We start from the raw sequence: 25,387 nt of genomic DNA on the forward strand, positions 1-25,387 counted from the left end.
TGACACCAGCAAAGCAGGAAGGTCAGGAGGAAGGCAGCCAGGGTCATCATTGGCGAGCATTAGCGTGTCAGCGCGTGTTCAGAATGCATAGCATCTACCTTCAGATGTCTGAGAGGCAATGTTATGGCAGCTTAGGCTTTCCTCAGAGGCGGTTACTTACTTGTGTTCTCTCTTTTAATAAGCCCTTTGGATTTGGAGGGAACTTGATGCTAATCGCACTCAAAAGTTACTGTGGCACTGAATTTCCATGCTTGAGGGTCTAACCAGGGGTCCTCTGGGGACGTTTGTGGCTTATCCCAGGCTGCAACACCGATACTTCAGGGAGGTGACTTATGCTCTGTTCAAAAGGACCAACAAATTCATTAAGTTCACAACCAATGCTGACAGGCAGGTTGTAAGAGCAGTGGACTTCAACATCATTGCACGGTTCCCATAAGTGTGGGATCGAATTGACTGAGGTTACATGGCCATTAGAGCTTCCTGGTAACTGCCAGCCACATGCATATGGAAAGAGATTCACTCCCTTAACGTTTAACTAGTCTGTGACCATAGAAAACAAGTTATGCAAGTCTGTTTTGTTTCCCAAGAAGGTCTCATGACTCAGACATTTGATGCAACTCCCATATCCCATAGTTGTTTGAAGCCTCTGCCCACATGCAAGGCTGAATTCTCATTCACCAGTGCGTCATCCATACAGCCCCACAAGGGGTGTTACAATACAGAACAACCAGGGCAATCATAGAGCAGACCATTGGCTTGCTGCAAATAGGCTTCCACTGCCTTGACTGCTCTGGCAGTGCATTACAGTACACGCCACACAGGGTATCCAAAATTGTTGTGGTCTGTTGTGTATTGCACAACATGGTATTGCAAAGGGAAGAGCAATTACCATTGAGAATATGTAGGAGATCCTCTCTTCCGATGTTATGACTTCCTGGGCACATGCTCGGTCAATTCCAGCCCCACTTGATCCAGACTCACAACACGGGTGAAATTAGATTTTATTTAAAATACCCGAGGTCTTTGGTTAAGCCCAATAAACTACAGTCACCAGGTTTGTAACTTTACAACACAAGTAACCTTTTATTATGTACAGTATTACAATTAAACTGACAGAAAATGTAACTGACTATCTACTACCCCACTCTCTATATACACACAGACAAGCAACACCGAGGGGAAAGAGAGGTGGAAAGGGAAATAAAATATAAATAAAAGATATGGATTTTTGATGCACTGGGATGACTTCCATCAGTGTCTTTCTAAAGTTCAGGCTTTTGTTTTGGTACTCCTTCCTTCTCTGCTTGAGATGGTTTTCTCTGCAGACTGAGCATAATTTCAGGTTCACAGTAAATGATGTGCCAGGCATTCACTGCTTTCAGAACAATCGAGCAGTTCTTTCACTTCAGCAAGGAGAGAGAGCGTTCTTTTCATTTCCAAGGACAAACACTTCTGCCAAGTTTTCTCAAAAAGCATCATACAAGAACCAGTCACTGGCTGTTGTCAAGTAGAACACTGCTGCTGGCCAACCCACCGAATGCCAGTTAACCAATCAAACCAACTCCCTCCAAAGCTGGTTCCGAAGATCCACTAGATGCTGAAGAGACAGACTTCTCCTTTCCAAGATACAAAGCGTGGGAACACGATGTCCTGGCAACCAGGCAGGCTGTTTCAAATTTGAATCTGCTGCTTAAAGACACATCCCGATTATGGGTCCAAGGACCAAAATAATAAAATAAATGAAATGGAACAGGATGGAATCTTACAAGAGGAATTTGAGAAAGAGGACAGAGATATTGTGACACCTTTCAAAGATACCAGGGCTGTGGAAAGAGGTCCAGGGCTGTCAGGGACAACCTCCTCTTTAATCAGCTTGCACAGGAATGAGGCACCTACCTGACCAATGCATCGCCTGCAAAGTATTGTCTGCTTTGAATGTGTGCACACCTCTGCCGGCCTGCATCCCGAACCTCCAAGGATATATGCTTTGCACTTAAGTCACTGAGGTTATAATGAGTGACCCTGCTGCTCCTTGCACACAGTGACAGGGCCATCTCCTTGGCATGCCATTTATGGGAGGGCCACTAGAGGCTGCATATTGAGCCATGTCGCCCTGTCTTGACAATACAAAGGAAGCCATACACATCATCATGCAATAAAGTCTGAACCCAAACACACCATGACATTGCTACTCACACAAGTGAGATGTCCCTCAGTACACTTCACTCAACAGTGATTGCCAGTCATGAAGCATAAAAGTACAGTATGCTCTCTGAATGAGAACATCCTAAAAAATGCAAATGATGCACACAATTATCAAGTGAAACAAATGTAATGTGAGATATAAACGTGCATAAATTTACAGTTTCTCAATACCCATGCCACCATTGTACCCACAAAATATTTTAATTTCCCCTTATGCCCATTATACCTTGGTGTGATCCTGACATCCAAAGCTGAGGAGGAAGCGGGCTACTGAGACCAATGGCCATTGCATAAAATGATCTTGGTGGCTGTCTTTGTGGTCCGATGATTTTGGGGTCTTTTGCACAGTTGCAGGGGCACCTTATTTAGCCCTGCCTAGTGGAGACTTTGGGGTCATTGATGCCTGGGGGCTATTTGCACTCAATTCTATTAGCAAACCCTCAATGACCCATGTGAGTGTGAACTGGTGGAGAATGAGGGAGAGGTGGAAGACAGTGTATCCTCTGGATGTTGTAGGTCTTCATCCTCCGAGGCATTGTTTTCTTCCTTGGGCTTGGGCCTTTGCACACTATGACAATGACCTGCAGTGGAGAACAATATGGAGAAGTAGAGGAAATCACAGATTCACCCTTGTCTCTAGTGTGTCTATGTCTCAACACCAGGTTGGAGGCATTCGCGTGTTGCTGGTTGGCTAATCCAGCCTTGCCGTCTACAATGGAATGGCTGCCCTGCTCTCCTATAGTCTCTGCGACTTTCTTCCCACATGGTTTTGGAATCTTCTCTCAGGAACACCTCCTTCTAACTTGCTCCTCTCCTTGACATTGGTCTCCTTATCCTGCATGATGAAGTGGAGACTTGGTGATATGTCAAGAGACACCTAACTCTCTTGTCCCCATGCCACTTGCTGGCCCCACATTCTAACTGGTAGTCATTTGCTTCATCATGCGCAGCTGTCATGCAGCGTGGACTCTATTGCCATGGGTAGTGAGGTTGACCACACATTTTCCAGCCTGACCTCTCTCCCCATTTGCAAATTTCATTACTTAATACCCTCACGAGAGATCCTTTGATGCAATGTCACATTGCCCCTGGCAGATCACAGACCCTATGGCGTGTCTGCTCATTTTCTCTGTGATCTCCGTCCAGGCCACTGTGATCAAACTGGAGGATCTTCTATTGCCATCCCTGGGAAGGAGAGCGCCCTGTTACCGGATGGCCTGGAAGGGAACATGTAAGGAGGCATCACTGAACAGCGGAGCTGCTCTTTGTATCCAGACATGTTGTTGATGGGGATCTAGGGAGATCTTTGCTGTTGGGGAGGGTCAAACAAGATGCTTGCTGCAACGAGTTGGAGGAATGAGAGGAGAAGGGAGAGTGCGGGGGATTAATTTACAAAAGCTTCCAAGGAGAATGGAGGCTGTGGTTCAGAAAAGCATTGTTCACTGGTCCTGCAGGTGGAAGATCTTGCTGCAACCTCCTACCAGTTCTCCCTGCCTGCTGAGACTGGATGCTTGTAGAGGTGGGACTTAACCCCATTACAAAATTAAATTGAGTACGGTGACGGTGTCTGCATGCTGCCACTGTGCGATTGCATATGGTTCACGTACCCACTGCATACATTTAAGATTTATATCATAATGTGTTTCAGCTCCTTACATGAGTGGAAGTGAAACTCCCTCTGGGTCCTGCTGTTGAGAGCCACACTCTTCTGACTCAAATCTGCCTATTGTCAGCACCCTTCCTGTTCATTCTTGGAAAGGGTCCCAAGGTTTTTTTAGCTGCTCCATTGCATTTTTAAAGTTGTGTTAGTTATGGGTATGCTTGTGCCTCAATTGTAACACTTTCTACTGCACTAAAATGGACAATAGTCCTGAGAACCTTTGTTCCACCACCCATTTCATCCAGGCCCAGGCCACAGAGGCTCATTGTAATTCTCACACCCACTACCCCACCTGAATTCAGCTAATTAATCATTAATGAGGATTGAACTTGGATGATCTTATTTACTTCTGTTACTGTGTAATTAATTACTCACTGAGTTATTGAAGTAACTTCAAAATGACTTTTAAGAATTGATTCTGTAGTTTAACCAAACAAAGTTTTGGATGACTGTCTGCGTGGGTTTCCTCTGGGTGCTCTGGTTTTCCCCACAATCCAAAGATGTGCAGGTTAGGTGGTTCCAAAGAAGTGCAGGTTAGGTGGATTGGCCATGCTAAAATTGTCCCTTAGTGTCCAGGCATGTGCAGGTTAGGTTACGGTAAGAGGTAGGGTGGGATGGGCAGGTGTGTGGATCTAGATAATATTTGGAGAGTCGGATTGAGGACCCGGGTTCAATCCCTGCCCCGGGTCACTGTCCGTGCGGAGTTTGCACATTCTCTGCGTGGGTCTCACCCCCACAATCCAAAGATGTGCAGTAGGTGAATTGGCCACGCTACATTGCCCTTTAATTGGAAAAACATAATTGGGTATTCTAAATTTATTTTTAAAAAGTATTTGGAGGGTCATTGCAGACTCGATGGGCCAAATGGCCTCCTGCACTGTAGGAATTCTATGATAATACAATGGCCGTGATTCTCCGTTCGGCACTGCTCTGATCGGGACTCTATGATCGGGGGTCCCAATCAAGTGGAGAATCCTGCGTCGGGGCAAAAACTGGATCAGCGGCAGGCGGCACACCCATCCCTAGTCTCCACTCCTGGCCTGCTGGCCATAGCAGGCTTCCTGCACCGCACTGGAAACAACTGATTTACATGGATTTCAATACAATGAACGGGCTGAAATCCTGAATCTTGCCCCCCCCCCCCCCCCTCCATTATAGCCTGACTCCCACAGCGCGAACTCCACCGGGCAGGCTTTTGTGTGATTATTGCCAAGCATAGTTCTGGCACGATGGACCCCAATGGAGCTCGAGGGGTTTAGTCCATTGATCATGTGCACTTTTGCCACAGCCAGGCTGCAGAGGGAGGGTCCCGCAAGGGTCCTGGGGGACTTGTTATTCTTGTTATGATGGATAGCTCCTGACCACTTCAACCGTGTTAAGTGCTTCCTGTGGTTAGAAAAGAGGAACTGAAACCACTTAGCTGCTTTGATGTTAACAAGAGCTGTCAATCATAACAAGAATATTTATAAACATTGCAGTTAGAATCAATGATGGCACTTCAGATGCTTGCAAGCATGAAGGGAAATATAAATAACCAAACCTTCTGGCAGCTGTGTTTAAACCATTGAATTGTCAATCAAAGACTAGTGAAAGGTACTGCTCTGTGAAATTGAATGAATGCTTATCATTTCAAAGGATTTTAGGAGATTTTAAGCCTTTGAATTGTGGGCTTTCTAGAAAGGCAGGCACTTTAAAAAGCAGCAGTTTTAAAATCATAGGGCTGTGGGAGCAGGTGTGAGGAAAGTGAAAGTCTTCTTGGCCTGAAACTTCAATGAACTGTCAGATCTGATCTGTACCCATCAGGCAGAGGAGCAGTTCAGTTTGAGAAGACCACTTCAGAGATTAAACAGATCAGACCAGGAAGAAGAATTTGAACTGAGGGCTGCCTGAGATCACCATACCAAGAGTGATCATCAGGTTGCCCAGGGCTGGAAGGGACAGTCCAGACACTGGACCCCCATCCCAGGGGAGGGTCTCAGGATCTACCCTTTGCCCACAACTTGAGCCCATCTAATGCCCAGAACCCTTGAGAGAGGTGGACCCCACTTTGTGGCCTGGCAGCGACAGAAGGGCACGGGAGCAATGGGCTCACCTCCTTACCCCGACTCAGGGTCCATCGCACCAGGCTAGGGTGTCAGTGCCATGGTGTCAGGGGGCATTGTGGAGAGGCAGGGACAGAAGGAGGTGCCTGGGGAGGTTGGATGGCTGCCCTGCTGGAGGTTGGATGGCTGAAAGAGAGGGCTATGGGGGGGGGGGCGCGGCCAGAAGGTGTTGCATCACCCTCATGTGCTCGTGATGTGTGGGGCTGAACCTTTATTCCCGTGGCAGGGTGAAAGGATGCCCCTCCTTCCTGAGGAGTTGGGGGTGCTCCCCTTATCAGCAAGGAGATCAACATTTGGGCTGTGGGGAGGGGAGGCCTACCGTTGGACGCTAGGGTCGGGATGGTTGTTCAAAATGGCGGCCAGCAATTGGGAAGGGAAACGTCATGCTTGCGCCCATGCATAAATTTGCATGGCAACAGTATGGGAATAGCACTTGGGCAATGCTCCTAACACCAGCGGGTACCAGTCCCAATTCTCCACTGGCAGGAGCACTTAGACTCTGGAACGGAGAATCTCGCTCAATGAGTAGCTAGCTGATTGTCATAAACAAAATAGTACCAGGTTTAATCCCAGTCTGCTACATAGGCGCTCCAAAGGCTACATGACTTCTGGTTAGGAATAGACAAAAGATCTGTTCAACAGCTTTATCCAGATTAGTAACCAGTGATTGTGATAGAAAGGTATAAAGTCGGGGCGGCAAAGTGGTTAGCACTGCTTCCTCAGGGCACCAAGGACCCGGGTTTGACCCCGGCCCCGGGTCATTGTCCATGTGGAGTTTGCGCATTCTTCCCATGTCTGTGTGGGTCTCACCCCCACAACCCAAAGATGTGCAGGAGGGGTGGATTGGCCACGCTAAAACTGCCCCTTAATTGGGAAAACAAATTGGATACTTTAAATTTAAAATAAAAGAAAGGTATAAAGTTGAAATGGCATGATGAAGATCGTTGAAAAGCTATGAACTGTTTCATGTGGAACATTTTTGATGATTTTATTCCTGTTGGTGTGCTCTCCTGTGGAAAAGCTAATGTTTAATATTTGACTATCTGGCACAGCACTGAACCACACGGAGTAACAAATTCCAGGATTGCACTTGGAGTGTTCTAATTTGTCTTAGTAAAAAACAAAGACTTGCATTTATACATTGCTTTTCATAACCTTGGGTCACCTCAAAGCACTTTACAACCAATGAAGTACTTTTGAACTGTATTCATTGATGTAGTTAGTGTAGGAAACATAGCAGCCAGGTTGCACATAGCAAACTCGCACACACCAATGTGATAATACCAGATAATCGATTTTTAGTAATGTTGATTGAAGAATAACTATTGACCACGACACCATGGATAACTTCCCAACTCCTCTTCTTAAATTGTGCCATACAATCTTTTACACACGCCTGTAAGAGCAAACAAGTCTTGGTTTAATGTCTCATCTGAAAGCCGACACTTGCAACAGCAAAAAACTTCCATTATATTTCCCTGGAGCGTCAGCCTAGATTTATTTTTGTGCTTGATTTATTTCAAGTCTCTAGAGTGGGTTCTTGAATCTACAGTCTTCTGAGTGAGTGAAAAAAATAGCTTGGGCTTATGATTCTGATTCTGACCGCTACAAAAACTATTATTGGTGTTTATTGCAGGCAGGGTCAGTATTATCTGTATAGACTGCCAACTCTCCTGTGCGTGGTCTTGAAAAATAGCCATTTTGGAGTTTGAAATCTGACCATCCCATGATACTCCAAACTGATAGCACCTTCAGAATAGAAGGAAGGAGTAGTCTACTTCTGTAACTGAACGGTTAGGGTGAGATTTACTGATGGCTTGGTGTGCTTTTGCAGGGCTACCTACTGTGGTGAAACTTGTGGACAGAGAGACATTGTTGAGGGAGCGAGAAGAGAAGAAAAAGGTAAAATTCTGATTTCCTCCATGTTTGAACAAAGAACAAAGAAATGTACAGCACAGGAATAGGCCCTTCGGCCCTCCAAGCCCGTGCCGACCATGCTGCCCGACTAAACTACAATCTTCTACACTTCCTGGGTCCGTATCCCTCTATTCCCATCCTATTCATGTATTTGTCAAGATGCCCCTTAAATGTCACTATCGTCCCTGCTTCCACCACCTCCTCCGGTAGCGAGTTCCAGGCACCCACTACCCTCTGCGTAAAAGACTTGCCTCGTACATCTACTCTAAACCTTGCCCCTCTCACCTTAAACCTATGCCCCCTAGTAATTGACCCCTCTACCCTGGGGAAAAGCCTCTGACTATCCACTCTGTCTATGCCCCTCATAATTTTGTAGACCTCTATCAGGTCTCCCCTCAACCTCCTTCGTTCCAGTGAGAACAAACCGAGTTTATTCAACCGCTCCTCATAGCTAATGCCCTCCATACCAGGCAACAGTCTGGTAAATCTCTTCTGCACCCTCTCTAAAGCCTCCACATCCTTCTGGTAGTGTGGCGACCAGAATTGAACACTATACTCCAAGTGTGGCCTAACTAAGGTTCTATACAGCTGCAACATGACTTGCCAATTCTTATACTCAATGCCCCGGCCAATGAAGGCAAGCATGCCGTATGCCTTCTTGACTACCTTCTCCACCTGTGTTGCCCCTTTCAATGACCTGTGGACCTGTACGCCTAGATCTCTTTGACTTTCAATACTCTTGAGGGTTCTACCATTCACTGTATATTCCCTACCTGCATTAGACCTTCCAAAATGCATTACCTCACATTTGTCCGGATTAAACTCCATCTGCCATCTCTCCGCCCAAGTCTCCAAACAATCTAAATCCTGCTGTATCCTCTGACAGTCCTCATCGCTATCCGCAATTCCACCAACCTTTGTGTCGTCTGACAACTTACTAATCAGACCAGTTACATTTTCCTCCAAATCATTTATATATACTACAAAGAGCAAAGGTCCCAGCACTGATCCCTGTGGAACACCACTGGTCACAGCCCTCCAATTAGAAAAGCATCCTTCCATTGCTACTCTCTGCCTTCTATGACCTAGCCAGTTCTGTATCCACCTTGCCAGCTCACCCCTGATCCCGTGTGACTTCACCTTTTGTACTAGCCTACCATGAGGGACCTTGTCAAAGGCCTTACTGAAGTCCATATAGACAACATCCACTGCCCTACCTGCATCAATCATCTTAGTGACCTCCTCGAAAAACTCTATCAAGTTAGTGAGACACGACCTCCCCTTCACAAAACCATGCTGCCATGTTGCAAGATAAAAGTATCCAATGGAATGCAAAATGACCAGGTTTCCTGACTAATGGTCCAGTTTGATGCTCTTAGCAAACTGTTCCATTCAAAGTTTCTATCACCTTGCAGAGAAATGCATGTAACAACAGATGGATTAATCCTCAACATGACGCTACTCCAGTCCCCTTTCAATATTATGGAAACAAAATAACATGTTGCTGGAAATATGAAAATGAACAAAAATGCTAAAATTACTCAGCAGGTCTGGCAGTATCTGGGAGAGAGAAGCAGATAATGTTTCACGTGGATGACCTTTCATCAGAAATTCTTTTGACGCATGGGAACACAATCACTGGGAGTTCCCTTCTAAGCCCACTCACTATTCTGATTCGGAAATATATCACTGTCGCTAAGTCAAAATCTTGGAACTCCGTCCTTAACAGCACTGTGGGTGTACCGACACCACATGGACTGTAGCGGTTCATTAGGAATGAATGCTAGCCGAGTCAGTGACACTGGATAGGACAGGCAAACTCTGGAAACTTATTAATTGCATGGAGCACCTGATTTTCGTGAAAACTGGCTCTGGCTGAATGCCTCTTTTGTAATACAGAACAGTGAGTGCACTATAGGAAGGATTAGACATAGGCCTGGATCACCCGAGGAGCAGCAATTATTGTCATATTGCCACTATTCAAACAATCCTGAGTCTCAATGCTGTTCTGTGTTTCTTGCCAGGTTTTCCATGCCTGGCTTTTCCAGAAATGCAGACCGCAGCGTCTTTCTGGGAGTTCCATCCCAGCTTTGTAGAGTAAGGCGAGGGGAGGGCGGAAACAGGTCACACACCTGTTATGGCCACAGCAGATGTTATTTGTTGAGCAGAGTGAAACCTGCCTTACTGACCAACAACTAATTTAAAAGATTTATTAACAAGAACAAAACTGAAACATATAAGATTAAAGTTGCACAGTTAAAACAAGTCTTCCAGAACAACCCTCAGAAAAAAATCACTTGGTCGAAACACGCATGTAAATTACCTTCTTGGCAACAACTCCCTTATAGATTTTGACACTAAAATTCTGGTGATATTGCCCGAGGCAAAGACCTGCTGTCACTCTAATAAAGGAATATCACATGACTCAAACACCTCCAGGCGAACCCGCCTCCCATCCATTGACTCTGTCCACACCTCCCGCTGCCTTGGAAAACCGGGCAGCATACTCAAAGATCCCTCCCACATGAGTTATTCTCTCTTCCAACCTCTTCCATCGGGCAGAAGATACAAAAGTCTGAGAACACGCACTAACAGATTCAAAAACAGCCTCTTCCCCGCTGTTACCAGACTCCTGTATGGCCCTCTTTTGGACTGAACTGATCTCTCTACACATCTTCTCTACTGTATCGCCCTACACTCTGTATGCTTCACCCCCCCGATGTCTATGTATTTGCATTGTGTATTTATCATACGTCCTATGCTTTCGTGCATGGAACGATCTGCTTGGACTTTTCACTGTTCCTCAGTACTCATGACAAATCTAAATTCAAAGTAAGGGTACAGAATTAGATCGTTTTCTGAAAACAGACTTTTCTGTCTTGACTTGGCTGCTTCAAATTGACAACTTTTGCACGTTCTCCAGCACAAATCTGGTCTCAGGATAATTTCACCCATACAACCACCTCAACTGAACATCTATTAACTGAACATCTATTAAATATCCTTTCCCCCTTCCATCTCAAACGTTGTTGTCATCAACCAAGTATATGAATTTTCCATGTTTTCCTATTGCCTCTACTTTCAAGTCAATAAAATTTAACATACCTTCCCCCGTTTACTTATGAAACAGTTGCAAGTTGTAAGAGTCCCTCATCACTGCAGAATTTCCCTTTAAAATTTGAAAGCTTAAAAAGTCAAGTCCCTATTTATCTTCATAATTTAAACCCAAGCTGTTTAGTTGTAAATCCAACCTCCGCATAACCTGTCACTGCAAATGCAAGAGCCAAACATCTTTACCCCTTTTATACGGGCCGCACAGTGGCTAGCACTGCTGCCTCGCGGCGCTGTGGTCCCAGGTTCGATCCCGGCCCCGGTTTGTGTGGAGTTTGCACATTCTCCCCTTGTCTACATGGGTCTCGCATGGTAAGTGAATTGGCCACGCTAAATTGCCCCTGCCCCTTAGTTGGAAAAAAGAATTGGGTACTCAATATTTAATTTTTTTTTTAATTAAAAAAAAAGGAAAAGATAAGACTGAGGGGTGACATGATTGAGGTATACAAAATTGTGAGGGGTATAGATAGCGTTGACAGGAGGAACTTGTTTCCCTTGTGCAAAAACCAGATTCATTAGCTTGCCCTAATGGCAAAAAGATTAGGGCAGCACGGTGGCGCAGTGGGTTAGCCCTTCTGCCTCACGGCGCCGAGGTCCCAGGTTCGATCCCGGCTCTGGGTCACTGTCCATGTGGAGTTTGCACATTCTCCCCATGTTTGCGTGGGTTTTGCCCCCACAACCCAAAGATGTGCAGGGTAGGTGGATTAGCCATGCTAAATTGCCCCTTAATTGGAAAAATGAATTGGGTACTCTAAATTCTTTTTTTTTTTTAAGTGGCAGAAGGATTAGAGGGGACATAATGGAAAACTTTTTAATGCAGATGGTGGTGGCTGTCTGGAACCCGCTACCTGAGCTGGTGGTGGAGGCAGACACCCTAAACTCTTTTTTTTTTTATTTTTTAAAGTGCTTGGACCTGCACCTTAAGTGCTGGAAGCTGCAGGGCTATGAGCCATGTGCAGTAAAATGGGATTAGAAAGGACACTTGGGTGTCTTTGGGTCGATAGGGACAAGGTGGGCTGAATGGTCCCCTTCTGTGCTGCATCATTTTTATGATTCTATTGACAAGTTGTCTCTATTGACTTCCCCCAGTTTCATTAATCATGGCCCCGCACTCACTGCCTTATTTGCAAAATACCACCATTATCGCTGGAGCGTTCACTATGGTTCAACGAGCCGATAGTCAGCTTGGGAATCCTTCCACAATCCCCACCCCCCCCTCCACTATTCTCCAGAGGGTAAAACAAAATGTGGGTGGAAAGATACGCTAAAATAAAAAGTCCCCAAAATATATAGTTTTAAAATCCATCTTCACGCACTTTTTTTTATGGCGCGGGTTACCATATAATGAGTTTAAAAGTCCAGTGTGAATGTCCGTAACTGGGCAAATGGATCAAAGTTAGTGAATGGGTAGGGTAATAGGTTGGGTGAGGTAAGTGGGTGGGTAGGGTGACAGATAATTTGGATGACAGATAGATGAGGTGGGTAGGGTAGCAGGCGGGTGGGGTGGTGGGTGGATGAGTGGGTAGGTGGGTTTGGGGGATAGTCAAGTCAGGTTGGGAAGGGGGTAGTTAGGTGGTGTGGTGTGGGGGGGCAAGGAGGTGGTTGGATATGGGGGTCAGTTTTGTAGTTGCCCAGGAGTTAGACTTGATCTTTTCTATCTAACATTTCCTGGGTAACTATCCAGGTAAGTAATCTTAACTGGCCGAAGTCTCTGACTTTTTGTTTTAGTTCTAAAATAATTGATTTATTGAAGAGAAATTAAGTCTTCTGCAAGTCAGATTAACCCACACACACAAATACCGATTATGAAATACTATGTGTAAAACAAGAGACTAAACAGCACATGGAAAATTCTGACAGTTTACACAGATTTACTTTAGCACCCGCAAAGCACAGATACACAGATATATTCAATCACCCACCCAACCTCAAGAATCTATACTAATTGGGAGTTTTCTGTGAGCTGGAGGAATATACTCACCGCTCCAGGGACAGGATAGTTAAAGAAACATTGGCACAGATTTCTTTAGATTTTCTTCCAAGCTGGCTGGTCAGGCCGGCTTTTTGCTCCTCTGGTCCTCGTGGACTGTTTTCAGCAAGTCGAAGCGTGTCAGGCAGGAGGGCAGAGTCTGTCTCTGACTTTAAGTTGGAGATATTTACGTTGGTCCTGGAGAATTACTCATTGGACGCTGACACTTCCAGGTAGGTATGCGTTCTAGGTCTATTTCAGGGCCTCGACGTGCATCTTCAGTCATACATCCGGTCTCCGATGATCTAAAGAACGGATGATTTGGGCCAAAGTGGCAGATCAGAGTAACAGGCATTTACATTCACAAGCTGACAGGTTGTCTCATTTTTAACTTTCCTTTCCCTGCCAATATAACTGGTGAACAAAACTTTCAACGTTGGTATATTCAGTGACCATAATGGGAAAGGGCCTCGGGTCTTCTGGAACTGCAAGACCGTAGATACTTTGTTGTTTTGTGTCTGATCAATGGAAATGAAGTAGGTAGTGGAGGCAGCTTTAAGAAACCACACAGATCATGAAATCTGAAGTGAATAGCTAAGTGCAACCAGGGTTATACAATTTACATCAGCACCTTAAATTAAGGAGAGGTTAATGCAGTCGTGCTCTTTAGCACTTTTTCTCTACCCTGCCCAATGTAAAATCAGTAATTCTAGGGAGCAGACGTCTGTGTAGTGTAACACACTGCATTAATTCACGTGGAGAGTGGTTGGAAGGACAACACCGGAAGGCTTTGATATCTGTAGAACCACACCCAGTGAGAGCCAGCACCATTTGAGGAGAAAATCAGATGGAAAATATGTCACAAAGTACTGATGTAACATGGAGACAGTTTGCAATCCTAGAAACATGCTTGTTAAATCGAAAGCACCATAAAGAGCTTCAATCATGATAATCATGTTTCTTCAACAGATTGAAGAAGAAAAAAGGAGGAAAAAGGAAGAAGCAGCCCAAAAGAAGCGAGAGCAGGAGGTAGGGACTTGACACATGCTATCACAGCTGCTGTACCGGCCTGTGCAGTTGCTTTTACACAACTTGTCTTCTCTGTTGCATCTGTTTCGATGGCATAATTACATTAAAAGGAAGAGAGAAAGAAGTAAGAGGAAGAATCTGGCTGATCTGGGCAGCACGGTGGCGCAGTGGTTAGCGATGTCCAAGTGGAGTTGGACATTCTCCCCGTGTCTGCGTGGGTCTCACCCCCACAACCCAAAAAAGATGTGCAGGGTAGGTGAATTGGCCATGCTAAATTAGTCCTTGATTGGAAAAATAATTGGGAACTCTAAATTGATATTTTTTTAAAATCTGCTTTATCATTTGCATAACTCAATGCAGACATGTTCACTTTTGTCTTGCAATGAAGAGCCAACCATCTCAGACATTTACATTAAAACAGCCTGGAATGCCAGTGAGCAGTTGACCATAAATGTACCGGGTTTGATTTCCAAATTGTACCAAAATTAGTTAATTTCAACTGGGGTGAACAACACAAAAGGCTCTTCGAAGGTAAAGCAGGGAAAATAAACCAAAAAGGCCATTCCTCATGTCAATTGTACGATCCTTCTTTAAAAAAATGTGTTTAAGCGTCTGTTGTGTGGCAACCTGATTGTGGGAGGTTGGGATTATTACACGCTGATGCTTAATTTATAATACCAAAATATGCAACTGAAATTCCTGCTGAAGGTTAAATGCATGATTACCATTTTGACTGCATTTACAGTGATCACTGACCTCCTCCCCACCCCTCAGGATGCTTGCAATAACTGATTTTTTTGTGTATAGTTCAACCTTTTTAGAAGAATAGAGAATTGTGGAAAAAGCCTTTATGGGATTTAGCAATTGCGGCTCATAGAAGACCTCGTGCTTGAATGGGTTAAGTTCTTGTTCTTTTATCATTTAATTTTCTATTCCATAGAATATCACCAGATTTTTTAAAATATAAATTTAGAGTACGCAATTATATTTTTCCAATTAAGGGGCAATTTAGCATGGCCAATCCACCTATTCTGCCCATCTTTGGCTTGTGGGGAATTGAGACCCACGCAGACATGGGGAGAATGTGGAATAATACTGGAAGTATCATGTGCTACCCTGACAATCCTTTGCCCTTTAAATAAAATCCATTGTCACTCCAAATGTGGATCACTAAACATGCAGGTTATTTGACTGAGAACAGGATGGCTGGCAGTTCCCCTCCCTGACAAACTATTGTAGTTGGCTGTTTGAAGTTTTTTTTTGAAAATATTTTTATTGAAGTTTTCATTTTATAAAACACAGAATAAAAAAATCCATACAAATGAAATACCATTTGCAAAACCCTTCCCTTGAAGAGAAAAAAAAACAGCCTTGGACCCACCCCCCGACCCACTGACTGTGACCAATTCCTAAAGATAAAAGACAAGTCGCCACCTCTGGCCGTCCTGGGGCCAAGACCCACCCAAGATGGCCACCAGCCCTGCCCCTAAGACGAGACACTTACAAGCTCTTAGTCCCAGTCAGATCCCCCCTTCCACCCTCCTAACCTTGAAAAAGGCTTTCCAGAAAAGCAAATCCCTCCTCTTTCTCTTCCACCCCCCCCCCCCCTCAACCACCACCAAATGAATATGTTAGGCTCAATTAACCTTGCTCAAGCAGGTCCAGCAAGCTGCAGCCCCTCCCCCCACCTCACTCCCATTTGCCATCTGAGACTTTACAGCTAGCAACGGTAACCACCCACCCCCCTCCAGGGTGTTTGCTTAAAGAACCAAGAAAACCAACGCCTCCCAGCCCATACTGGCTACTGATGAGCAACCAAAACCCAATACCCTTACAATATTTAAACTCCCTCAGAACCATATATTCCCCATTCTGTTGCTCCCACCCTACCCCGCGACACTACCCCAGGACAACCGTAGTCCCCTCAATCCCAAACATACAGCAGATGAAAATTGCAACCCCTATCCAACCCACGCGCCCAACCATCCCCATTAAAGTCCCAATCAAGTCCATTCAATAATCCATGCTCCTTGACAAAAGCGTCCACTCCCTGTGACGTATTGAAAAAACAATCTTTCAATCGAAAAGTCACTCTCAGCCTCGCTGGGTACACCACTCCAAACCTGACTCCACTCCTGAATAGCGCTGAATTCGCCATATTAAAAGCTGCTTCGCCAACTCTGCTCAGACATCTTGATATATCTTGATGATGCTTCCTCCCCACCTCGAGTGCTTGATTCACTTTGGCCCATTAAACATCCTGCTCCTTCTCCTGGAATCCAATAATCACCATCTGAGGCAGCTCATTCACCCCAGGCTTACGCCAGAGTGTTCAGTGGGCCCAATCCAACTCTGGAGGGGACAATCTGCCCCCCTGAAAAGCCTGGCAAACATCTAAGAAAGGTACTCAGTCGGCTTCGGGCCCTCCTGTTGTCCACATCATCCACCTTTAGAGTCTTTGTTTCTCTCCACTAGCAACATCTCCGCTTCCAATGAGGTGATTCGATCCCCATGCCGCGACAAGGCAATCTCCATCCTTTCAGTGCCTCTCCATGCTTCTTCACTGCTTCTGAGGTTTTTTTCCAGCTTCCCCCGGCTCAGGCCAAGTGCCGCCTCAATTGACCGCTTAAGGGTTTCCATCATCACCCTGCCCTGCTCCTCAAAATGTTTTGCAAACTGTTTTTAGAACTCCTGCACCATCACCTCAGTCAGCGTTTCCACTGTGATATGAGCAGCCCCACCCAAGCTGCCTTCCCTCCAGCTGTAACATATGCAGATCATGGGAAATTGGTAATTTTGGAAGTCACTTATGCACTTTTGTTTTTTCCTCACTATTCCTTTTCCTGTTTTAAAAACAAATTTAGAATACCCAATTCATTTTTTTTTTTCCAATGGGCAATTTAGCGTGGCCAATCCACCTACCTTGCACATCTTTGGGTTGTGGAGGTGAGACCCACGCAGACATAGGAGAATGTGCAAACTCCTTACAGATAGTGACCTGGGGCCGGGATCAAACCCGGGTCCTTGGTGCCGTGAGGCAGCAGTGCTAACCACTGCGCCATCGTGCTACCCTCCTTGTCCTGTTTTGAGCAAATGTCATATCAGTAATATATTTAAACTTCCTTTCTTGTTGCCCTCTTTTTTTGACAGATTTTCATGTTGCCATTTCCATTTTAAATTCCTTTGTCCGTATGGAGTTTACATATTCTCCTCGTGTCTGCGTGGGCCTCACCCCCACAATCCAAAGATGTGCAGGGTAGGTGGATTGGCAATGGGTACAGTTGATTTTTTCTGAAAAGATCAAGTGATTATTTTGTCTGAAAGCCTGGGGTCAGAGACATCAGCCAGATAAACAGAAAACCTCTGCAAATTGAGGTGGGTATGAAGTTTTGTGAGACTTTAACAACCTCTGCAAGCAAGACTGCCACTTGATTTCAACTGTGCCCTATACAGCATATGGGAAATGGAGAAGAATAGGTTGGTTGACAGTCCAGGAAGAAGTGCGAGGCGTGGGGCCGTATAGCTTTCCTGCCTCCTTTTCTGCCATTATCCCACCTCCCAAGACAGAAGATCCAGGAATATCTGGGATGAGATTGGTAGAGTTTCAAAGAGAACTACTCAGTGGGTGCAGAGATTACACAGGATGATTTTGTGGGGTGAGGGTTTAAATGTACGTGTTGTGGAGCAGTGCAGTTGTATGAAAGGACAACACAGCCTGGAATGCAAAATCCTGATTCTGCCAGAGCAATTAGATTTCCATTTGCTTCAGCCATAAGCCATAAATACTGGAGGAGTTAAAGGAACACTGACTGACTGATTTACACTACTTGTCTCCCCCCAGGCAGCAAAACTGGCCAAGCTGAAAATCCCTCCGAGCGAGTTGTTCAGATTAGAGAAGGACAAGTATTCTAAATTTGATGAAAATGTAAGTATTGAAAGATGAATATAAGGTATAATGACTGGAAAGACCTATGTTCAATATCTGTACTGAGTTCGCTGATCTCAGTCAGGAGAGTGATTAGGGTACGAAAGTTGCATCCTTGAGTAAGAACAGGAATATCAAGTAAGGATTGTTGCTCCTGGTCATTTTACAGTGACTGCCATTATAAAGTGTATGTGTGGGGGTATAACTGAGAATATGATCAGGCTCAACTATGAGACCACCCATAAATTAGTATCCTTAACATCAAGGCTCATGGATAAATGTCACTAATTTCAACCACTGGTGGGAAAACTCAGCTGAATCTGACGCACTCTCAGTTGATGTTCAGACACGTTTTCCCTTAGCATGAATCATTGGATAGCATTTGAGAAGAGAAACTCTGGCTGGCTTTGGTTTTCCCTATCAGCTAATTCCGTGGAATTAATTTACTGGTCTGTGGGGGTCAGCTACTAACTTCCTTAAGTAACTGAACTACTGAAGGAGCACTCATCTTCTTGGATCACTTTCACTTTTCTGTGCTTTAGATCCAAGTCCAAGAACCAGAGCTTTTCTTTAAAAACTTTAATTAACAATTCTTGTACTTGGAGATTATCTATTCCATAAATCAAATCTAATGGCTTTGATTATGCTACGAGAACTTGAGTCAAAACTATCATGACATAACTATACTTCTGACACAGTGGTGGAATTTTCCCAGATCTAGTGAAGTGGGTTTGAGTGCTTGTAGGAAATTACGAGCACGAGCACAATGTACTGGCCATGTTGCGCCAGACTGGGTGCGCGACATGGCCGGTAGATGTCAGGTGAGGCCTCCCACGGGCTTCCCAGCAGCCAGATCGCCTTGCCAAGTTCTACCTAGTTCCAGAATCCTGGCCACAATGGATGGGACCAGGCTGTGTGTGCTTAAGTCAGTTTTAAACAACTTCAGCGTAATTACCCACTATCTGCTGGCCTCCCGGGATCTAACAGCTTTCCCAGGGAGGCCTCAACCGGGCATCATTCAGTACTGGTACAGACAAATGTGGACCAGGCAGAACGGCACCCGGTAGGGTCTCTCTCCCAGGCCGTAGGAGCCACTGGGTGGCCTGAGATCGTGCAGGGTGGCCCCTGGATCCTCCCCCTAGAATGTGGACGGCACTGCCTGGCTGGCACTGCCAAGGTGCCTGGGTGGCACCGCAAAGCCAGCAGGAGCACTCCCTGGGTGCCAGGGAGGCACTGCCAAGGGTCAGGGTCTAAGGAGGGCCATGCCCATGAAAGCAGGGTGAAGATGGGGTATGAAGGATGGGGGTGTGCAGGGGAGGCAAGTGGGGCCCTCTGGGAGGTTGGGGGGGGGGGGGGTGATGTGGGGGGGTCTGTAAGGGGAGTATATGGGATCCACAAGCTCACTTGAAGATTGGGACATCCTTTCGAAATGGCAGTTCCATCTCTGAGTTCAGCTCCCCGTTGATTAAGAACATTTTTAGTGTGGGCTAACCCAGTGAGAAACTCCCCAGGACCCAAAAAAGTGTCTAAGTGGAGTTAGATTGCAGTGGGGAACTCCCAGCAAAATCTGCGACAGATGTCACTTTTCCTTTGGATCATGCTCTAAATTTCCAAATATTGGTGTTGGGTTGGGATCCTGGCATCATCCCACCCTCTTTTAAGTTTCTGATTCTGAGGATGGGTCAGGAATCTAAGATATCTCATAAGCTAATTATATACTATTTTAACCCTTAATTCTGGGATTTCAGTCAGGTCACTTATTCCCAAACTATCAGTAACTTGCCAGGGTCACTGAGGCAAGTGCACAGTGGGACATTATCAGCATGATATTCATCTGTAGACAGCATCACAGCACAGCTCAATCCTGACTTGACTGTACCTTAATTGAGGGACCCTGAGTCTAATTGTAGTACCACAATTGCAGTTTGATTGAGATCAGATAATGCAGACAGAGGAATGGACCTGCGATCTACATGATCTATTTGACTCAACTATTTCCTAAATGCACGACATGTTTGTTGTGGTACTGGAAAGAAACATTACAGAACATTTTTGAGGTTAAATGCGGTGCTTGGCGTAATGGGGCAGCACGCTGGCGCAGTGGTTAGCACTGATGCCTCACGGCGCCGAGGTCCCAGGTTCCATCCCGGGTCACTGTCCGTGTGGAGTTTGCACATTCTCCCTGTATTTGCGTGGGTTTCGCCCCCACAACCCAAAAATATGCAGGGTAGGTGGATTGGCCACACTAGATTGCCCCTTAATTGGAAAAAATGAATTGGGTACTCTAAATTTATAATAATTTTTTTTTTTAATGCGTTGCTTAGATTCAATAACCAGTGATTTTGATGGACAAAATGGTCCTTTTTCAGTGTGTGCTTTCCTTATGCTGTTGATCAGAGTGAGTTCTAATCCTAAAGTTCTTGTTTATTTTCTTCAAGGGGATTCCAACTCATGATATGGAGGGCAAGGAACTGAGCAAGGGGCAGACCAAGAAACTTAGAAAACTTTATGAAATGCAGGAGGAGCGGTATAATGAGTATGTGCGGATGCTGCAGAATAGCAGCACTAACTAAATGCATTACAATGACTTCCAGTGTGTCCAGCATCGGAAAGAAGCACACAAGAAATGACAGGGATCGAACAAAGAGAATAAAACTTCTATTTCGATTCGCGAATGAATAAAGAGACATTTTTTACTTTTGGCCATGAGAAATCAACTAATGGAAGCAAATAAAATTGACCGAGTTCAAACAGCTGACTTTTCTCTTGTTCAACAAAGAATTGAAATTGATGTGATAAGATTTACGATGGCACAGCACGGAGGCACTTGCCTTTCATTTTTGGACCGACATGCAGGCATGTGAGGCAACAGTGCTAACCACTGTGCTACCGTGGCGCCCATAGTCCCTAATAACAAGTCCTCATTTGACAGTAATTGCCAGTATCTCACAGGCTACATAATGGTTTGTGTAGTGAAGTGATGAACTGTCCAGCCGGTGATCTAGAAGATTGGGGCTGAATAGCGGGAGGTAGCTGTGATTGATTTGACAATGTGGCTGAAATGCAAAGGATTTAATTCTGAACACCAACATCCTTCAATCAATGCAAAAATACAATTTGGGGCTTTTTGGCTCTTTGCCAGTCCGAGCCATGTCTTTGAGTGGAGCACTTTGAGGAAGAATATGCAGATGGCTTTTCCGTCTTCCCTTTTAATGGTCATAACGATTAATCAATTTCTGTCCAATAATTATGTATTTTGCTGTCATTTTAACTAATGTTCCTTTTAATTAAAAAAATTAAGTTTTGGGAATTGATATGAGTTCTTTGCATGAAAATGTGCTATTTGTATCATTTTGAAATAGATGTTTTACCTGTTCATAGAATAATTGCATTTTTACAGCACAGAAGGAAGCAATTTGGCCTGCTGAGCCTGTGCCGCCTTGTCTGTAAGAGCAATTTAGCTATTCTCACTTCTATCCTTTCTCCAGAGCCCATCAGTTGCTTATCTAACTGTCTTTTAAAAGCCACGATTTTAATCTCTCCCCACCACCCTTTACAGGCTGTGAATTCCACATTTTGACACTCGTTTTGTTAGAGAAAAAAAATCCTGAAAGCCACCTTTTATTCTTATTATTCTAAATCTGCATCCTCTGGTTCTCTGTTCTTTCGCTAATGCAAAAAGTTTCTCTCTGTTCTGCACCATCATATCTCCCGTCAAATGTCCTTTTCACTAAGAACAACCTGAGCTTCCCTAATCTATCCACAAAACTGAAGTCTCACATCCCCAAGATCATTCTCATCAATATTCTCTAAACCTTCCCTAAAGCCTTCACATGGTTACTAAAGTCCAGCACCTATAATTGGACACAATACTCCAACTGAGGTCAAACCAGGATTTTATGAATGTTCAGCATAATTTCCTGCTTTTATACTCTATGCCTCTATGTCACGTCCCCCCAGGATATTTTACATTTCAATAAGATCACCCCTCATTCTTCTTGACTCCAATGTGTAAAAGCCCAATTGTTCAACCTTTCTTTGTGATAAGCCCTTCATCCCAAGAATGAGTCGAGTGAACCTTCTTTGAACTGCTTCTAACCCAGTTATCTCCTTATTAAAATAAGGAGACCCGAATTGTACACGGTACTCAAGATGTGGTCTCACTAAGGCCTATATAGCTGCAGTAAAACTTCTCGACATTCCATTTGCCTTCCCAATCACTTGCTGTACCTGCATAATAACCTTCACATACCAGATCCCTCTGTACCACTGAGTTCTGCAGTCTCCCTCCATTTAAAGAGTATACTGCTTTAAAGTGGCCAAGTTCATATATTCTCACATTATATTCCATCTATCACAATTTTGCCCCCCTCACTTAACCTATCTATATTTCTGCAGACTCTCAACCGCCTCTTGACAACTTACTTTACTACCTATCTTAGTGTCATTGGCAAATTAGCTCCCATACATTCAATCCCTTCATCCAAGCCAATGATATAGATTGTAAATAGTTGAGGCCCCACCACTGATCCTTCTGGATGCCTTTTTGACCACTTTCTCAATCTTGTAACCTCAACAATTTGTGTGCATATCCCCCCTGGGTTCTCTGTTCCTGCACCCCTTTAGAATTGTCCTTTAATTTATATTGCCTCACCTCATTCTTGGTTTCGCACACTGGGCTAAATCGCTGGCTTTTAAAGCAGACCAAGGCAGGCCAGCAGCACGGTTCAATTCCCGTACCAGCCTCCACGAGCAGGTGCTGGAATGTGGCGACTAGGGGCTTTTCACAGTAACTTCATTGAAGCCTACTTGTGACAATAAGCGATTTTCATTTTTCAAAATATATCAGCTTGTATTTCTCTCCATTAAACTTCATCTGCCACCTTTCTGTTGGTTCCATGAGCCTGTTAATGACCTCTTAGTCTACCACTTCTCTCACAGAGAAGTAGTGGGCCTCGTATTGATCCCTGGAAAACATGACTGTATACCTCCCTACAGTCCAAAAACAATTGTTCGGACGTCTGGTGACGGGCATCATAGATAATCATAGAATTTACAGTGCAGAAGAAGGCCATTCAGCCCATCAAGTCTGCACCAGCCCTTGGAAAGAGCACTCTACCTAAGCCCATACCTCCACCCTATCCCCGTAATTCCAACTAACCGGTTTTCTTGACACTTAAGAGCAATTTAGCATAGCCAATCCACCTAACCTGCACATCTTTGTACTCTGGAAGGAAACCGGAGCACCCGGAGGAAACCCACGCTGACACCGGGAGAACATGCAGATTCCGTGCAGATAGTGACCCAAGCTGGGAACCGAACCTGGAACCCTGGAGCTGTGAAGCAACTGTGCTAGCTACCGTGCTGTGCACGCTGACGAGTTCATCACAGAGAACGGACAGGAGAAGGGGTAGTGATGAAGAGCCAGCAGAATGAGACTCTTATAACACAAAAAAAAAGTTCTCTCCCTTTTACAGTCTGTACAGCCAGCAGTAGACCATTGCCACAGCAACCGCTTTTCGCGGGGGAACACTGCCTCATTTTGGAGACGAGAGTGGTAAAAAAGGGAACAATGAGCAAGTACAGCTAAGCACAGTGGACGGTGAGGGAAATGGAGGACAGGGAGCCCAGAGATCGGGCAACGGGAGGAGCAACAAGCCGGGGGGGGGCCTCTACACTAGCAAGGTAGCTAGCACCAGGATTCATGAAGACGAGAAGCCACGGCGCTTCCCCAGCAAGGGGGAAGTGCCTGGTGGGATGGGGATGGGGTGCAGAAAACGGACACAAAGGGTTAAACGGGGGAAGGGGGGGGGGGGGGGGAAAGAGGACAGGGGGTAGGGAAGGAAAGACACCATAAGGGACAGATAGGTGAAGAAGGATGGAGGGCATTAGACTGGCGACAACAGGCCACACATGGTGACTTGGAACAAAATGGCGCTGCAAGCAACCACTTGGGAAGGTCCCTGGACAATGGGAAACCTCAGCGCGCAGGGGCCCGACCTCATGGGGAGAACAGTGACCATGACCATTTTGGACGGCTCCCTCACAAAGTGAAACCCCGGAGTGCAAGACCGCCAACATGGCGAAGGAACTCAGCCTATTCAAGGAGCAAATGGGGGCGGTGGACCCATGGCGATTCACCCAACCAGGGGAGAAGGAGTTCTCCTTCTTCTCCCAAAGATAATGTCTATTCACGATCGACTTCCTTGTGGGGAAATCAGTGCTTCCAGGGATAGTAAGGGTGGAATACTCCACGATTATAAAGTCCAACCACGCTCCACAATATGTTTGGATGTGAGGTTGGAGACGGCCCCCCCTGGAGGTTGGACACGGCCCTCCTGCCGACGAGGCTTTTTGCAAGAAAATATCACAGACCATAGACGGGTATATTACTAATAATCAGAACAGGGTTCACCCTTGACGTTCTGGGAGAGCTCCTGGCGCAGAGGAAAAATCTCTAGATGAACTTTGACCTCTCCATGAGGAAAGCAGTGCACCAACTCCGCTAGGCACAGGGGACCCTGTACGAACACAGAAAGCAGGCAGCCAGGAGGGAAACAGCATAGATCAGGGACAGCAGTGGCAACTTAGTAGCGGAACCGGACAAGGTCGATACAGCATTTGAGGCCTTCTACTGGCTATGCACCTTGGAGCCCCCAGTAGGGGACTCGGGAATGAAGCAGTTCCTTGATGGTCTGGACACTCGTGGGGCCAGGACAGGAAATGGGGCCTGGAAGCACCACTAGAACTGGGAGAGGTCATGGAGAGTATTAGTTCCATGCAAGCAGAGAGGGGGGGGGCAGGAAACCAGACGGTTTCCCGGCGGACTTCTACAAAAGTTAGACAACAACATTGGCCCCACACCTATGGGAGATGTTCACAGACTTACTGGCGCGAGCTCACTGTCGTCTATGCTAGCACAAGCCTCAATCTCGCTGCTACCTAAAAAAGACAAAGACCCTAATGAATGTGGTTCCTACAGAACCATCTCGCTGCTAAATGTAGACGCAAACATACTGGCCAAGATCCTAGCCAAAAGGCTGGAGGACTGCGTACCAGAGGTGGTTGCAGAAGATGCAACGGGCTTTGTCAAGGGTAGACAGCTTAACATCGAACATCAGGCGACTGCTGAACGTGATCATGACCCCATCTGGGGACAGAACACCTGAGGTGATTGTCTCCCTGGACGCTGAAAAGGCCTTCAACAGAGTTGAATGGAATGACCTCACAGAGGTGGTGGAGCGGTTTGGGCTAGGAACAGGGTTCACCGCCTGCGTAAAGCTCCTGTACAACGCTCCCAAGGTGAGCGTATGGACAAATACCACCAGCTCTAAGTACTTTCAACTGCATAGAGGCACAGGGCAGGGATGCCCATTATCCCCGCTGCTATTCACCCTAATGATCGAACCATTAACGATCGCGCTTAGGGTGGTAAAGAATTGGAAAGAGATACGGAGAGGAGACAGAGA

General features: G+C 45.5%; 1 protein-coding gene and 1 long non-coding RNA gene across 5 annotated transcripts in view; one reads left to right on the forward strand and one right to left on the reverse strand.

Annotated features, from left to right (window-relative positions):
* cars1 (cysteinyl-tRNA synthetase 1) overlaps positions 1-21,228 on the forward strand; it is a 140,077-nt gene extending 118,849 nt beyond the window's left edge. For both annotated transcript variants that reach the window (XM_072518953.1, XM_072518952.1), the window contains 4 exons: positions 7,802-7,869; positions 13,934-13,993; positions 17,835-17,918; positions 20,357-21,228. In XM_072518953.1, coding sequence (XP_072375054.1) covers positions 7,802-7,869; positions 13,934-13,993; positions 17,835-17,918; positions 20,357-20,491 — 347 coding nt within the window. In that variant the 3' untranslated portion in view covers positions 20,492-21,228. The remainder of the gene's footprint in view (positions 1-7,801; positions 7,870-13,933; positions 13,994-17,834; positions 17,919-20,356) is intronic.
* Positions 1-25,387, reverse strand: part of LOC140431044 (uncharacterized) — an 80,217-nt gene that overhangs the window by 38,773 nt on the left and 16,057 nt on the right. Inside the window, exons 2-4 of one of the 3 annotated variants that reach the window (XR_011949595.1) lie at positions 12,977-13,269; positions 7,238-7,363; positions 1,056-2,786 (exon numbers count right to left, since the gene is read on the reverse strand). This is a non-coding gene — a long non-coding RNA (uncharacterized lncRNA). Of the gene's footprint in view, positions 1-1,055; positions 2,787-7,063; positions 7,364-12,976; positions 13,270-25,387 lie in introns of those variants that run through there. The other 2 variants (XR_011949596.1, XR_011949594.1) reach the window with 2 other exon arrangements.

The sequence above is a fragment of the Scyliorhinus torazame genome, chromosome 10, assembly GCF_047496885.1.
Source record: "Scyliorhinus torazame isolate Kashiwa2021f chromosome 10, sScyTor2.1, whole genome shotgun sequence".
Classification (NCBI taxonomy): domain Eukaryota; kingdom Metazoa; phylum Chordata; class Chondrichthyes; order Carcharhiniformes; family Scyliorhinidae; genus Scyliorhinus; species Scyliorhinus torazame.